The sequence below is a fragment of the Anser anser genome (assembly GCF_964211835.1).
Source record: "Anser anser genome assembly, chromosome: 4".
Classification (NCBI taxonomy): Eukaryota; Metazoa; Chordata; class Aves; order Anseriformes; family Anatidae; genus Anser; species Anser anser.
The window spans coordinates 77,217,972-77,233,887 of NC_139724.1; the positions used below are offsets into that span (position 1 = coordinate 77,217,972).

The following is a 15,916-nucleotide window of genomic DNA, read 5'->3' on the forward strand; positions in this document are numbered from 1 at the left end:
GAAAGGGGCTCCGGGGGGGGCCGCTGCGGCGCGGGGAGCGGGCGGGGGGCGAGCAGGGGGTCCCTGCCCCCGGGCCGGGGGGTGCCACCGGGGCGGGGGGGGGGGGCTGCTCCCCGGCCAAACGGCGTCACGGCGGCTTCCCGGGGAGCAAACGAAAGAGGGAGGAAGAAGAGGGAGAAGGGGGCAGGATGGGCACCGAAACCCGGCCCTGGGGTGGAGGGATGGGGGGCAGCCCCCTGGAGTGCTGGGGAGCGGATGGGGGGACAGCAGGGCCCGATGCGGCGCGGTGCCGGCAGGTGCGAGCCGTGTCCCCCCCCCTCTCCCGTTAATCTGTAACAGCAGCAAGGGCAGGAGGTGGAAAATCAGGGCCCGGGCCCCGGAGCGTGGCCACGGGCACGGCTGGCCGGGATGTTAAAAGTTGACCAGACTTCAAAGTGCTGCATCATTTCCTCCTCCTCCTCCTCCTCCTCCTCCTCCTCACCGCCCCACCTGCCAGGACAGAGCTGCGGCCCCCGCCTCCTCAGCCTTTTTTTTTATTATTATTATGATTTTTTTAAATTTATTTCACTTGGTTCAGGGATGTGCTGGAGGGGAATCCGCCTCCCCCGAGCAACCCCTCGGGCTTCGGTAGGAAATTTATCTCACCTCTCCCGAGCCGTCCCTTGTTAAGGTGGCTGTGTCGACTGGTCCGCTGATGGATGGAGAGGGATGGAGGGGTGGAGGGATGGAGGGGTGGAGGGATGGAGGGATGCATATCGCGTAGGAACGGTGGAGACAGCGGCAGGTCCATGCACTGGCACAGACAAGTGGGAAGTAGATTTAGTTTGTAGTCTCAGGCTGATACGGAGAGAGGATCCCACCACGTAGCCCAGGGAGGGGAAGCCCCCCCCCAGGTCACACAGCTGCACAGTAGGGGCTGGAAGAGATTTGTACAGCAAGGACAGGTGCTGCTGGCTCCCCACCCAACACGATGGGCACGGCTGTTTGTAGGGGCTGCACCCAGCACAGCCTGGTGCCCCCCCAAAAAAACCACCCAGGAGCCCTGCGGTGACTCAGGCTCTGCTGTGGTGGGCACTGGTGGGCTCCCAGCCTAATCCGGCAGGGAGGAGAGGTGGGGAAAGCACAAAAGCCAAAGCCATGTGCCAAACGGTGAGAGCAGATCCCCCCGAGCCCTCGTTGTGCCCAGGTTCCCGCTGCCCCTGAGCTGGATGGGCGAAGGATGGAAATGCAGCCATGTGCCTTTAAAGTGAATTTTGTGCTTGCAAAGCAACCAGGGTTTTGCACCCAGCTCTTTGCATTTACACCCCCAGCTCCTGAAAGGATGAGGGAAACATCTCGCAGCACCTGCCGAGGGTGGTGCAGGTGCCCGATGTCCCGACCAAACCTTCCCAAAACCCGCAGCCCCCCCGGCCGGGGGTGGCAATGCCCCCCCCCCAGGCACAGCCCCTGCACAACTGCCCCAGCCCTGGGGCTGCAGGGTCGGCTTCCCCCACCTACCCGACAGAGCTGGGGCTCTCTGGGGCTTTTTGATTTTATGACTCCTTAGAAATAGCCCCAAAGGGCACCAGTCTGACACGGAGAATAATCGGCTTCCTGACGACGGCTTTTTCTTCATCAGAGCTCCTAGAAATTGCATGCGGAGCCTGTCACAGCCCAGACACCAGGCAGAAAAGCAGTGCTTTGGAGGAAAAGCTGACCCGGAATGTGATTTTTTTTGGTGTCCAGGGCTCCCTACAAACATAGCCCATGAAACACGTAAGGTTTTGGGGGTGGTGTCTCCGTGTGCAGATGCCACATCAGTGCACACAGGTTTTGGGAGGAGCTGTGATCGGGTATTAGGAGGAATTTCTTCATGGAGAGGTGGTCAGGCATCACACCGGGCTACCCGTGGAAGTGGTGGGGTCCCAAACCCGGGGGGGTTTCAGAGACGTGGATGTGGCCCCGGGGGACACGGTGTGGCGATGGGACTCGGTAGGCAGCCGGGGACGGATCCGCAGGGCCAGCGAGGTGCACATGCGGCTGTCCCGGGTGATGGGGCTCCCTTCCCCAGCCAGCCTGGGGGGGTGAAGGCGGGCAGGGGGCAGGCTGCTTCCTGCTGCTCCGCTGGGACATGGTCACACCGAGGAGCCAGAGGACTGAAAATTGAGGTGAGACCCAGCTCGAGGTGGGCTTCCGCAGGTAGGGGCCGCCCCCTGGCTCAGCACCCCGGCGCCCAGGGGCACAGCAGCGGAGGGTGCATGGCTCTGCTGCACGCCCACTTGCAAACCGCCCTAATCCCTGCCCTGCACCTTAAAAACCTCCCCCAGAGCCGTGGCAGGGATCTCTGCGCGTAGCGTGGCGCTGCCCGGTGACTTTCTGTTATCACTCGTGCCGCCGACAGCGAGCAGAAGGGCTCAGCCAGGCCGCCCGCGCTTGGCCAGCCCGCCCCACTGGTTTCGGGGTGGAAGAAGCCTGCTCTCCCAGCTAGCACCCCCCAGCACGGATACCGCTGGCGCTGTAGGGTGCTGCCCTTGGAAAAGCTTTGTCGTGTATTGCAGGCTCAGCGCTGCAGCAAAACGTTTCTCCCGGAGGCAGACACCTCCATCGGGTCGCACCGCAGCGTGCGCCCCGCATCGCGCCCCCAGCGACACCCCAGCAGCCCCTGACGATGTTGGAGGCACCACCCCGTGTGGGATTGCTCCACGGCGGGGCAAGGAAACTGCGGGGGAAGACGCGATGGCATCAGTGCACCGCTCGGATGGTGGGACAGACCCCAAAACCCCGCGGGGACCGTGCTGTGTTGTCGCAGTGGAGATCTGCAGACTTGGCTCCCGCTCACCTCCCCAACATAATGTTAAATGGCTTCAAGACGGTTTATCAGCCACTTACATATGTTGCTTATAGACGCCAAACTTATTAACACAATAAAACTGCTGCTCAGAAGCCTTCCTGCTTATTTTGCTCATGGAGAGCGCCGGCACTGGGAGCACCTAGCCGCCTCGTACGGGGGCACACGGGGGTCGCCTTTAAATGGCACTGAGGAAAACAAATCCACGGAGCTCCCGTGGCCCCTTCTGAGCACCTCCAGCTCTCTGCAGCCTCAGCTCCGAGGGCAGGGAGCGGGCACACAGCGAACGGGGGGCGCTGGGGAAATCCCGGTTTTCTGGGTGCGCCCTGGCTGCCGTGGAGCTCCCCGAAAAAGCACGATGCTGCTCGCCCCTGTGCGGCCCTGCCGCAGGGGACGTGCCTCCAGGAGGAGCCGGTACCGTGGGTACTCGGTGCTGGTGATGCACGGAGCACCAGGCCAACGAGCCTGCCGCCCGCTTCCCTCTGGAAGTGGTCGGAGGGGACCCCGGGTGATTCATGTGTTTATTTTCCCGGGTGCCATATGAGAGGCAACCCCGTGTGTTTCCATACGAGGCGGCTAGGTGCTTCCAACACTGACATTCTCCATGAGAAAAATAGGCAGGAAGGCTTCTGAGCAGCAGTTTTATTGTGTTAATAAGTTTGGCGTCTATAAGCAACATATGTAAATGACTGATATACTGTCTTGATGCCATTTAACATTATGTTGCGGAGGTGAGCGGGAGCCAAGTCTGCAGCATTTCGACTAATATGCAAGGAGCTGCCAATTTTTTTTAATTTTTTTCTTTTTTTTTTTTTTTAATTTTAAACAAGTTAGCAATCTGCCCGCGCCAAAATAATGACTCGGACCCTTCCGTCTCCATCGCTGTTTCCTGGAAGATGGGTAAATATTGTGTTCGTTCCTCCCTCCCGGCAGCTCGAGCCCCAGCACTGCGGTGCTGGGATGGAAACCCCGGGCTTCGAGGGATGCAGGGAACGAAATCGCTCGTGGGTTGACCCACGCATGGCTCAGGTGCTCTGCGGGATGGGGTTACGGAGCTCCCTGCATCAGGGCAGCTCCTGTGGGCACCCAGCTGCCCAAAATCCCCCTTGGGGTGACCCCTGGGGGATGTCGCTTTCCAAGCAGGGTTGTCGCCGTGGCTTTGCTGCCCTTCCAGACCCCAAAATCACGTCTGCAGCTCCTTTCCTTCCTCCCCATCACCACAAAAGGGGGCGAGGGGGCCGGCGAGGAAAGAGTGGAGCAGCTCCGTGAGGCTGCCAAGCGCAGCCCTGGCTGGCGGCGGTGGAGGTGCCAATGTCTCCGCGCTTCCCCCTTCCCCGGCGGGGAAAAAAAAAAAAAAAAAGACAAGGGGAAAAAAAAAACGCAGTTAGTTTCTCCCTCTCGCAAGTAATTTTCAGTTAATTTATGTTGAATCAATGGTTCCTTGCAGTCATATGGATGGCAGGCTCCCAGCCATTATTAGTGTAAACAGATTTGTGAGCAGTATATTTAGCTGTTCCATATTGCTTTTAGGAAATGTGCGCATTTCAATGGTGTATACTCGCAGAGGGCCATACCCTGCCACTGCTCTGCAGGTGGGGACGGTGCTGTTCCGAGGTGCCCAGCGGCCGCCCGTGGTCACCCGGAGCCTCCTCTTCCTCGGGAGGAAGCCTCGAGCTGGCCTCTGGCTTGTGGTTGCCCTTCGAGGCAGCAGGGGCATGGGTTCCTGCGCGCCCCATCTATATTTCATCTGCAAAAAATGGCGAAATTGGGTTATTGGTGGTGGGGGGTGGGCTGGCCTCGGCTGGGCTCAGCCCTGTGGGCTGGAGGATGGATCCAGCTCACGGGCGTGGTGGTGATGGAGTGTGGTCTGAGGGTCCCCCTGTGTGGGTGTCCCTTGGCGTGGGTGTCCCTTGGTTTGGGTGTCCCTTGGCGTGGGTGTCCCTTGGCGTGGGTTCCCCTTGGTGTGGGTGCCCCTTGGTGTGGCTGCCCATCGTTGTTTTGGTGCTGTGGGGTGCCCCCTGCTCCCCAAAGCCCCATGAAATCTCCCCAGCCTACAAGTGGGACGAGCTGAGCTCCACTGGGGGTGAATCCCCAAGGATCAGGTGCCCGGGGGGGTCCTGACCAGGTCCCCGTGGTGCTGGACCACACCAGGACCCACGTGGCACCGGCGCCCAGCAAAACCACGGCCACGTCCCCGCTGTGCCGGGAGGGACCTGGGCCCCTTCCCCCCGCTGAGCAGCTGATAGAAGAGAAGTTGTTTTGATGCCGAATTCCAGAAAAGTGACAAATCTCCGGAGTTTTGGGCCAAGATGTAAAACACGCTAAAAAAGAAATCCCCAGATTTATACCGAGTGGCGCTGGATGGGTGTAAAAACCGGAGCGAGCGCAGCCTGCAAGGAGCCCTCCAAGTCCCGTGGGACGGATCCTGCTGCGCATCCTCCTGCGCCCGGCCGCCACGGGGAGAGCCTCCCCTGGCGGTGGCAGGATCAGGCCCTTCCCCACCTCCCCACACCTCGCCCCAAGCGACCCGAATAGCCCAGCAGCCCCGCGCCGTGCCCGGCCCGCACGTGCCGGGGAAGGAGGCAGAGAGCGTGGGTGCAAGACGCGAGGGCAGGATGCGGCCCCGGGGCTCTGCTATTTTAATTTTCCCTGCCGGCTTGCCCGCGTGCACAGCCAGAGCGAGCCCGAAATAGCAGGCGCGAGCGCGCTGGCACGGGCGCAGCGAGTGGAAGCGCTTTGGCAGCCGGGCTCGGCGCGGCAGCGGTGAAAGGATTTGGGCATCGCCTCTCCATGGCTACCCGGGCCCGGGAGAAGTATGCCGGGCTCGGGGGGAGGGTGCCGGCTCCTTTCACCGCGGAGAAAGCCGCGACATCAGGGCTCTGTTGTTGGATGTCACAATCTCCCTCCCCAGAGCGTGAAAAATCAATTAGGAAGAATTAGTGACATGGCGAAGCTGGAAGCGGGCGCTGCGCGGGGAGAATTGCAGGCGCCGTCCTGCACGCCGCCGCCGCGCTCGCCGGGGCAAAGCCGGCGGTGTGTTGCCGGGACCAGCCTCTGCAACCCCAAAATACACTGCCTGGGCACCCGGGGGTGCCCCATGGAGCGGGTGCCCCGTGGCGTCACGCCGCCCTGGTGCTCCCGGCCTCGGTTTCCCCATCTGAGCAACGGGCTGAGCGCGGGGCCGTGCGGCACCGCAGCATCGGGGCCGTGCCTCCGGGCCTGGAAGGGGTTCAGCGGGAGCGTAACTCGCTCCGTGCCGCCGCTTTCCTCTTCCCTCCTCTTTCTGTGTGTGTGTGTATATATATAAATAAGAAAAAAAAAAATAAATCCCAAACTCTGATTAAAATCCCTTTTTTTTTATTCACCTGCCCATCTTTCCTCTGTCTCCATCTCCCATTCTATCCAAACTCATAATTAATCGCTCAAGGCAAAAGTAATGAATGTTAATTGGCCATCTGTACAAAGACTAATTAAAATCTACCATGCTGGGGATTAAAACATACCTATAGCAACTGCCTGAATTGAGAATGAGACAGAGGAGAGATTGAGAAAACAGCTGAAAGGCTTGTGCAAAACGCAATCTTGCTTAGGTGTGAGATGAGTTGCAACTCGGAGATCTGAGATGCTTTATTATTAAAAAAAAAAAAAAAAGGGGGTGGGGAAGAAACTTCGCTGCTCGGAGCTGATCCCGGAGATATTTTAATGGGAATAAAGGCCGCGGGAGATTTCAAAGGCGGAGCGACACCCTTTGGACCCCAACATTTAGGGTTTCGTTTGGATGCGAACAATAGCCGCCCCTCTCCCCCCATCCGCAGCAGCTCACGCGCCAGGAGAAAATGTTGCTGGCGTTTTCGGCTTTTTAGGGCTTCTGGGTTTGAAGAAACCTCGTTGGACACCGGGGAGCTGTGGGGATGCTCCAGCCCCACTCAGGACATGGGACCCACATCCCAAGCTTCATGACGGGGAGCAAGAAAAGCCCCCCCCCGGAATTTTAAGAGCTTCAAATCCTCTGTGGGCATCACCACCCGGCCCCACACCCTCTCCCCATCCCCGGGGCTGTGTGGGCAGCGTTGTGGGGTCTCCGTCGTGCCCCCACCCCAAAGCAGCATTAACAGGGTGACTGCGGAGCGTCGTGCCGCAGCCCTCGGCCGCCCGGCTCTGCTCCCGGCCCCTTCTTTGTGCTAAATCCTGCGCTTTTCAGGCCGGCCACCTCTTTGTTGCGATGCGGCTGGAGGGTCTGGGAGTCGGCGGAATAGCGTGGCACAAATAACCCCGCGCTAATTATTCGCACGTCGGCTCGACCCCGCTCGCTGCAGCCCCCGGTGCAGCATGTTACAGGGGAGCGGGGCTCTGGGGCCGGCTCCGAGCCTGGATCTGTCCCATTTGGTCCCCTCCAGCGCTGGTGACACGGCTGGAGGTGGCACGAGGTGGCCAGGAGGTGCCGGGGTCACTCCGGGGATGGGGGCACCCATGGGTGCTGGGTGGGCGATGAGACAGGGGCAGGGAGGAAGGCTGGGCCCTCTCTTGGTACAGGCACGGGGCAGCTCCAGCATGTGCAAAATGCCATTTTTTTAGTTTAAAAAATAATAAAAAAATTGTTATTCTCCAGCCCAGCTGCGGTGAGTTTGTGCCAGGAATCACCAACAGCAACCACCGCCCTGCAGCTCCTCCTGCTCCCTCCTCCTGGGGATGGGGCTGCCCCTTTTCCCCCGGGGTCCCCAGGCACCCGCTCCCACACCCCGTGTGACCCAATTTTTCTCCCAGCTCCCACATTTGCCCCTTTTCCTGGCGGGAACGTCTGACCTCATCCCCAGAAATGTCCGAGAGCTCCGGCACACCCTTCCCAGGGGCTGGCTTTTGGGGTGGCGGCGGGGATATAGGGGACGGGGACGGGGCGGGGGGGCTGATGAGCGTCCCCCCGGTGTCGCCACGAGCCCCGCTCCCCTGTGCGCTGCGGGAAGCGCCCGGGCTCGGCTCTGCTCTTGTTTTCTCAGATTCGGCTGTGTTTACTCCCAACACGAGTGACCGCCGTGGCCCTATTACGGGAGCGGCTGACAGCTCGGCTGACAAGTGCGCTCGCGGCAGGAATGTGAATGCGGCTCCGCGCTCCCGGCCCCGCCGGCAGCTCTGCCGGGAAAGGGGTTTGGAGCAGGGGGGGACTTCAAAAGCCTGCCCCCCCACCCCCCAAGCAGCGTGGGGACGGAGGAAGAGGATGGAAAGGGGTTTGGGGTCTGGGCTGGCTGGTGTCATGGTCCCCATGTGTGGGGCACGAGGCTCAAAACGCGCCCGGGTTGCATCGCGCATGGGCTGGCGGCAAAGGGGACAGATCTGGTTTCGGGGTGGTGCAGAAAAATAGGGAAAAGCCTCCCGTTCCTGGCAGCCCTTCCCTACCAGGGTGGAGGGTGCTGCTGGGCCCGCGGTACACCGCTGTGGCGGGTTTGGGGTGTGGGGGAGCACCGGGAGCGGCGCTGAAGCCGTGGGGCCGGTGCCGATCCCAGCTCAGCGCCAGCCCAGATGCTCTGACCGTGCGGGATGAAGACGGTTTAATTAATCACAGATCATTTCTGCAATGCCCCCCCATTAACCTCCATCGCAGACTAAATACTAACTCATTAAAGGCACTTGGGGCTCGCAGGAACAGGACAGTTTACCAGCGAACCCGCTGCTCTTTGGCTCTAAACCGGGTTAATCTGTCATCCCCCCTTGCCTAACCAAGGGGTCCCTCGTTACACATTAAAGGGCTGCTCTGGGGGGGGGCACAGCCGGCCTGGAGCTGCTCCTTGCTCCTCGCTTGGTGCTAAGGCCACCAAAAGCAGGGGGCAGCACGGGGATGGGGGGACGTGAATAAAAGTGGGACAGGGACTTGACCACGGGTCGGCCTTCCTGCGGCTCACGCTGAGCCTGCCTTCGGAGGAGGATTGCCCCGAATCCTCTGCGCTTACATCCCAGAGGGTTTGGGGAAGGATCAGAGGGGCTTCGTGGCACTGCCAGGTGCTTTTGGTGTGGTGTGGTGTGAAGGACTTGCTGGAGAGCGGCTGCCAGCTCAGCAGGAAGGTGGTCGTTGTTGTAACCCTCCCGGGCTCGGTGAACATCCCCAAAATCCCAGGAACGGCCCCGAGAAGCCCCTGCGGAGCTCCCGAGGAGAGGCAGGGGGGCTCCGGGCTGGGGGCTGCCTGCCTGGGGGGCATCCCCCCGGTAACTGCACACCCTCTGTGGGGTTTGGGGAGGGGGAAACGTGGGCACCGCCAGGCCCTTTTCCCCCCGGGAGCACCTCGCCGAGGAGCAGCTCCTTTACCTTTGGCCCCGTGGCCGGAGGCGGCTGCGTGTTTGCGAGCGGGCACTCGGCGTCCCCCCGGAAAGGGCCATGCTCAGCACTTCTGCCCGGCAGCCGGGACAATGAAGGTCTTCTCCCCTCCGCCGAGAAACCTTTAATAAGGGGCAGAGGGACCTGGCTGCAGCCTCTCGAGCCGCTGAGCCGGGGGCAGCCCGGGTCAGCGGGAGGGCTCGTGGAGGTGGCGGGGTGCGCGCCGTTTTTAATTTGGGAGGCTTTGCGGAGCGACGGCGGGGCTTTGCGGGGGATTTAGCGGGCTTGCCCTCACCCTGCGCGCCAGGGACCTGGTGACACACATGGAAACAAAACCCCAGCGGTGACTTTGGCTCCTTTCATAACCCAGTTCCCCGTATCTCACCCCCTGCCACCGGCACAAAGGCGGCAGTGTCTGCTGGCACGGGAGGGGGCTGGGACCCGGGGCAGGTCACTGGTGCACGCTCCCCTTTTCCTGGCCCGAAGTGCCACCGAGACCATCCCAGGGGCTTTCTGTAATGCCTTAATTCGGGTCTCACAGCGGGAGGTGTCCGCTCCAGCCTCGCCCCCGCTGTTTGCCAGGGCTCCCTCCTGCACCGCATCGCCCCCGGTGAACATCCGCCCCGGAGAAGAAAAGCTCTGCAGCAGGAAAGGGCCCGGCGCTGGTGGCTGCTGTGCCCCCAGCAGCAGGCTGATTTATTTCGTGTTAAATAAGCTCAGAGGAACCGAAAGGGATGGAGCTGCCCCATGGGAGCCCCTGCAGCCACGTACCAGAGCCGTGGGAACAGGGACAGCAGGGCTCGAGGGCCCTCCCTGGGGCTGCCACCACCCCAGCGCCTCGCTCCGGGGATGGGATGGGAAGGGAAAAGCAGAAGGAAAAGGAAATAAAAAAGGAAAGGAAGGGGTAAAATGGCCCGAGCAGTGCCTCGCTGCACCAGGCAGTGCGGGAGGGAGAGCTGCTGGAGGGACCCCGGAGAAATGGGGGGGGGGGGGGGGGGGGGGGTCACAAAGCCGCACCGCCGCCGTGCTCACCCATGGGAGAGCACCCCCAGGTGCTGGGGCTCCCTGGAGGGCCGGGCAGGTTTTCCCTGTGGGCTCTGCTTTGCTGGGTGAGCAAACCTTTACCTGGTAAATCGGATTCACCAGGTTTACCTGGGAAATCGGCAGAGCTGGAAACGTCTTTTTTTTTCCTCTCCTGAGTGAGATTCTGGCACAGTCCCATGGCACGGGGACATGGAGCCTTAGAAAACCCACAGCGGTTGGTGCGAGGCTGTTGTGCTTAGCCGTGGGGAGTCAGGAGGGGAGACTCGGCTCCACATCCCAATCCATCCCCTCCAAGCCCCCCAAGCTCCTCCAGGCCCTGAGCCCTTGGGGGATGAGGCTGGGGCTCCCCACAGCCCCCCTGCAGCTGCCTCACCCCTGGGCCCGTGGCTGCTCCGGTCCCCGCCCGTTACCCGGTCTCGGTACGCCCTCAGCTGGTCACTGAAAATGATTTAAAAAAAAAAAAATAAAAGGGAGAAAAATATTTCCTATCATTTTGCCTTCGCACCTTGCGGCACCCATGGGTGCAGGGACGCCGGCAGGGGATGCTCTGAGAGCACCGCTGGCATCGCAGGCACCGCGCGTCCCCGGGGGCTGCGGGGCGGTGCTGAGCACCCGAGCACACATTTAGTAGGTCCGAGGGGATGGAAATGGGGACATCTGGTCCAAGGGGATGGGATCGGGGGAGCTGGGGACATCCGGTCCCATCCTGGGACAGCGCGTCCGCGCCCGGTGCCGCAGCGCAGATGGACACCGGCACACTCAGCACTTGGGAAGGAGAGGCTTGGGCAGCAGCCAGGGACACAGCCCCTAGCTTATTTGCACTGGTTTAAACACCCGCATTTAGGCAAGTGTCCAAAATCCAGGTAAAAAAAGCTAAAAACTTCTCGTGAGGGAGGGGTTTTGCTTGGGGAAACGTCTGATTGTAAATGGCCTCTGGGGTACCAGAGCCCCCCACGGAGATGCTGGAAGGCGCCGCACAGATTTGCTGCTGGAGGGTGGTCAGGCCCCAACCCGGTACGCACAACCCCAAAATAATCCTCCCCTTCGGGGCCCCTCATTTTACTGCACCTCACCCCAAAGAGCCCACCGGCACCCCCCAGCCCCTTCCCACCCGGCTCCTACCAAGCTGTCCCCCCGCACCCTCCCTGCTCCGCCAGCAATGTGGGGCTCCTTCCACCTCCTCTGGGGGATCTCCCTCCTCCCCCAGCCCAGAACCTGTAAGAGCAGGATTTGGGATACCCAGCCGTGGTCACTGGTGCTACTCACTGCAGAGAAGCAGATCCCAAAAGGACCCCGTCGCTGCCCGTGAGCTGGCTGGGACAGGGCCCACCCTGCTGCAGGGTGAGGGGTGATTTTCAGCCCTCCGTGAAAGGAGGCGAGCCCAGGACCCACTGACCCCCGACAGGACAGCAGCAGGTCCTTCCAGGCTTCCCAAAAACACGCAACAACATCAGGCACCAAACCCAGGAGAACAGGGATAGGAAGCAGAGGGATTTCTGCTAATAACAAGCTTCACAGGCGCAGAGCGAAGAGGAAACCAAGAGGCAGACTAGCCCTGGAGAAGGCTTTTTAGAGCTTGGTGGAATTAAGTGAACGTGGAGTTCATGGAGAAGGCTTTTTTTGGTGGAATTAAGTGACCATGGAGTTCAGGAAATCACCTGGAGGTGGCAGAGCAGGACCCAGAGGGACACGCGTGGTGCCTTGCTGGATGACGGCCATTACCTGAGCCAGGCTCCCCGCTGCCACCCACCCCAGAGCGTACCCCTTTTGAACATATAACAGAAGATCCAGACCAGACAGGAAACTTTTAATGATTGTAGATGCAGGTAGAGAGAAAAACAATATGGGAATGCAGGGCTGCAAGAACAGGGTGGCAGAAGGTTGCTGTCACGGGGCTGGGAGGGACACTGGGTGTTTCTGGGACAGGCGGGGGATGCCAGCCTCACCGGCAGCACTGTGCTCATCCCGCCTCTGTCACTACAAGGGGTGGGCTTACAGCTTATGGAACCTGGTGGAAAAATGAGGATAAAAGCCCGCAAATAACTAAAAGAACAACCCAGGACAGGCTCAAGCCCCAGCCCCAGGCCTCGACCCGTTCAAACAGGAGCAGGGCACAAACTCGGGGCAGGGATCAAACCTTCGCCCAGGGCTGTGCTTGTGCCCAGCTTGGTGCAGCTGGAGCCCCAGGCAGGCACCCCAGTGTTGGCATCTCCTGCGCAGGCAGCTCCCTCTCCTGGCAGCTCCCTGCCTGCAAGCAGCACCGGGAGAGGCTCGGCTCTGCTCCCAAATCCTCCGGGCTGTGCAGAGAGCCCCCGAGCTGCACGAGGGTCTCTGGTGAGATAGGGATGTCAGGGGGTGACAGCCATCCGTCTCCTCTGCCCTGCCACAGCTCTTCTGGGCTTTGGTGACGTGCTCAGATGTTGAGCACACAGCTCCTGTAGGGCAAGGGGACGGCTTGGGGAGCTCTTCCAGACCTTCTGGGGGCTCCTTCCCCTCCGAGCTGCCCTCACGCTCCCCAGCACCTCCCTGGCTTGCACACGTGCCTGCACAGGAGAGCTCTAAGCCCCCGTGCCCATTCCTTCGGAAAAGCCCCGACTCAAGGGGCAGCTCGGCCGACAGAAGTAAGAAAGCAAAGCACGCAGACGAGGGGCCAGGTGAGAGCAGCTCAGACGTCGTAGAAGTCCACGTGGGCGCCGGAGCTGAAGGCGTCCTCCTCCAGGAGCTTCAGGAGCTTCTGGGCCGACACGGAGCAGTCTATGAGCTGCCCGCTCTCCTGCAGGCTCTGGAAATGCCGCCGCATCTCGGGGTCTCCGGTCTCCGTGCGGGCCAAGAGCTGCATGTCCGTGTCCAGAGGACCTGGGGAAATAAAGCAGAAGAAATCACAAACTCTGGTGCCCGTTCTCCTTCTGCACCTGGAGGAATGTCTCCTCTTATAAAGCCAGCAGCAATGAACGAGCCCCCTGCTCACCTGGGGCGTAGTTGAGCACGCGGACGTCGGGCTCCTCCAGCGCCAGCACCTGGAACATCATGTCCCGGGCAGCCTTCCCGCTGCAGTACAGTGCCCAGTTCTTGAAGGGCTTCAGGGCGCAGAGGGAGGAGATGTTCACCACCGTCCTGCTCGAGCTGGGGCACTTCCCGAAGGCCTGCAGGGCGGCGGTGGTGAGGCAAAGCGCCGAGGTGACGTTGAAGGCGAAGTAGGTGTTGATTTCATCCGGGTCGGTGAGGTCGAGGAAGGATTTGGAGACGTCTCCCAGGGAGCCTTGGAACAAAGGACAAGTGAGGCTGGAGTAGTTAAATACGGGTCAAACAACGTCCGTATTTGCACCCACATTTCCGCAAGCAACCCCCCAACGCGGACAAGCACCAGGCAGCTTTGCTGGTCCAAGCTCTCCTGCCTAGATCAGGATCTCCTGGCAGAGCGAGGAGCTCGGCACAGCTCTGGTCAAGGTTTTGGGTCACCCCGAGCCAGCAGTGCCCACGGGCGGCACCACGGGGCAAGGACCTGCCCTGCCTGAACAAGCAGCTCCCAACCTTCGGCCTCAAGCACAATGTCCCACGGGGCACCACGCGCTCTGCGCCCGTTTGATCTTCCTGAACCAAGTCAGGGGAAGACCTGAGGCCCTGCTCCTGCAGTGCCGTTCCCTACTGGAACGGTTGGCCTTATCCCAGCAATAATGGGGAAAAAGCGGCCCTAAAGCCAGCAGACTCTGGCCCTAAAGCCAAAAAAAACTGCACACAAGGCAGGGCCAGAAGATTTTCTGGAGGACAGAGCTCGGGGAGTGGGGCCGGAGGAGGGCAGGGGGCTGCAGGAGGGGGGTTGGAGGGGCTGCAGGAGCCTCAGCAGCAGCAGAGCACGGAGCTCCTGCGCCACATCCCGGCAAGAAGCGGTCCCGGCGCTGCTGCCCGAGCTCCCCGGCCCCGTTCACAACGAGCCCCCGGCAATCCCCCCGCGCCCACCCTCTCCGTCAGGGACCCCGAGCCCGGGAGTTACCGGCGTTGTTGACGACGAGCAGGGGGCCGGGCGGCGCCGAAGGCAGCAGCTCCCGCAGGGCTTCCTCCGCCTTCCGCAGCCCCTGCCGGGAGCTCAGCTCGGCGGCCACGCACTCCACCCGCAGCCCGGGGGCGGCGGAGCCCCGCAGCTCGGCCGCCAGCTGGGCCAGCGGCGCCTCGGAGCGGGCCAGCAGCACCAGCAGCGAGCCCCGGCCCAGCCGCGGGGCCAGCAGCCGCGCCAGGCTGCGCCCGAAGCCCCGCGAGGCGCCCGTCAGCACGCAGGAGGCCGGGGGCCAGCGCTGCGGCCCCGCTCCCGGCCCCGCTCCCGGCCCCGCTCCCGGCCCCGCTCCCGGCCCCGCTCCCGGCCCCGCTCCCGGCCCCGCTCCCGGCCCCGGCTCCATCGCGGCGCGCCACGGAGGGGGGCGTGGCTTAGCGCCCCCGCGACGTCACGCGCCCCATTCATACCCCCGCGACGTCACGCGCCCCATTCATGCCCCCGTGACGTCACGCGCCCCATTCATACCCCCCCGCCGCCCCCTCAACGGCCGCTCCGCCCGCGCCAGCTCCCATTGGCTGCCGCCGCCCCCGCCCGCGGCCCGGTGGGCGGGGCCAGGGCTCGGCTCTACTCCCGCCGCGCCCCCGCCCCGCGGGGCTTCTCCAGCGCGTTTTGGCCCCAAATCGGGGTTTTGGCCCCATAACAGTTTGTTTTTTTTTTTTTTTCCCACGATATATATTTTTTCCCGATATATTTTTTTCCCGATATCATATTTTTTCCTGATATATTTATTTTTCCCCCGATATAATTATTTTCCCCGATATAATTATTTCCCACAAATGTAGTCTTTTTTCGCCCAATATCAAATTTTTCCCCCTACATAATTTTATTTTTCCTCGATATCTTTTTTCCGATAGATTTATATATTTTTTGCCCGATATCATGTTTTTTTCCCGACATAGTTTTTTTTTTCCCCAATTATTTTTTCCCCTGATATACTTTTTCTTCCCAATATTTACTTGTTGTTTTTTTTTTACTGATACAGCTTTTTTTTCCCCCCCATTTGATTTTTTTTTCCCTATAACATTTTATTTTTTATTTTCCAGTGCAGCTGTTGTGCCTGTTACCCTGATCCAGACCTTCCACACCCAGCGCTGCCGCTCCATGCGCTGCTGGCCTCTTGGCCTCTGTACCCCTTTGTGCTTGCTGTTCACCAGTGTGCCATTAAGAGGGGTTGGTTCTTTGCAAACCCAGTGTTGGCTCTGCCAGAGAGCCCTGGGCACACTGGGATGAGCCCAGCATCACCCCCTGAGCTGCTGCAGGGCCTGGGGCACCTCTGCTGTGAGGAGAGGCCGAGGGAGCTGGGGCTGCTCGGTCTGGGGACAAGGAGGGCAGGGGGATCCCGTCCGTGTCCGCCAAGCCCCACAGGGAGGTGCGGAGAGGCCGGAGCCAGGCTCTGCTCAGCGGTGCCCAGGGCCAGGCCCAGAGGCCGCGGGCCCAGCCTGGAGCCCCGGCGGCTCCCCCTGCCCCTCAGGCAGCACTGCTGGGCCGGGCGGGTGCCGGAGCCCTGGCACAGGCTGCCCAGAGCTTGGGGGGCTCCTCCTAGGGGAGCTTCAGCAGCCGCCGGGACGTGTCCCTGGGGGGTACATGGGGGGGCCCTGCCCACCTCAGCCACGCTGGGATCCTGGGATTAGGTGGCAAAAGTGTGGCCTGATCCCAGAGTCCTAAAGCCCTTTGTAAATAAATATTTCAGTGC

General features: G+C 61.3%; 1 protein-coding gene and 1 long non-coding RNA gene across 2 annotated transcripts; one reads left to right on the plus strand and one right to left on the minus strand.

Moving 5' to 3' along the window:
• Positions 1–639: 639 nt before the first annotated feature.
• On the plus strand, positions 640–12,534 carry LOC310898747. The gene is made up of 2 exons (XR_014583599.1): positions 640–2,147; positions 2,538–12,534. It is a non-coding gene; the product is annotated as an uncharacterized lncRNA (long non-coding RNA).
• On the minus strand, positions 11,962–14,581 carry SPR (sepiapterin reductase). Its single transcript, XM_083834148.1, has 3 exons — positions 14,167–14,581; positions 13,144–13,434; positions 11,962–13,031 (listed from the first exon to the last, which is right to left on the minus strand). Exons 1-3 carry the CDS (start codon positions 14,564–14,566, stop codon positions 12,841–12,843), a joined length of 882 nt encoding a protein of 293 aa, XP_083690274.1. The 5' UTR covers positions 14,567–14,581; the 3' UTR covers positions 11,962–12,840.
• Between the last annotated feature and the right edge of the window lie 1,335 nt (positions 14,582–15,916).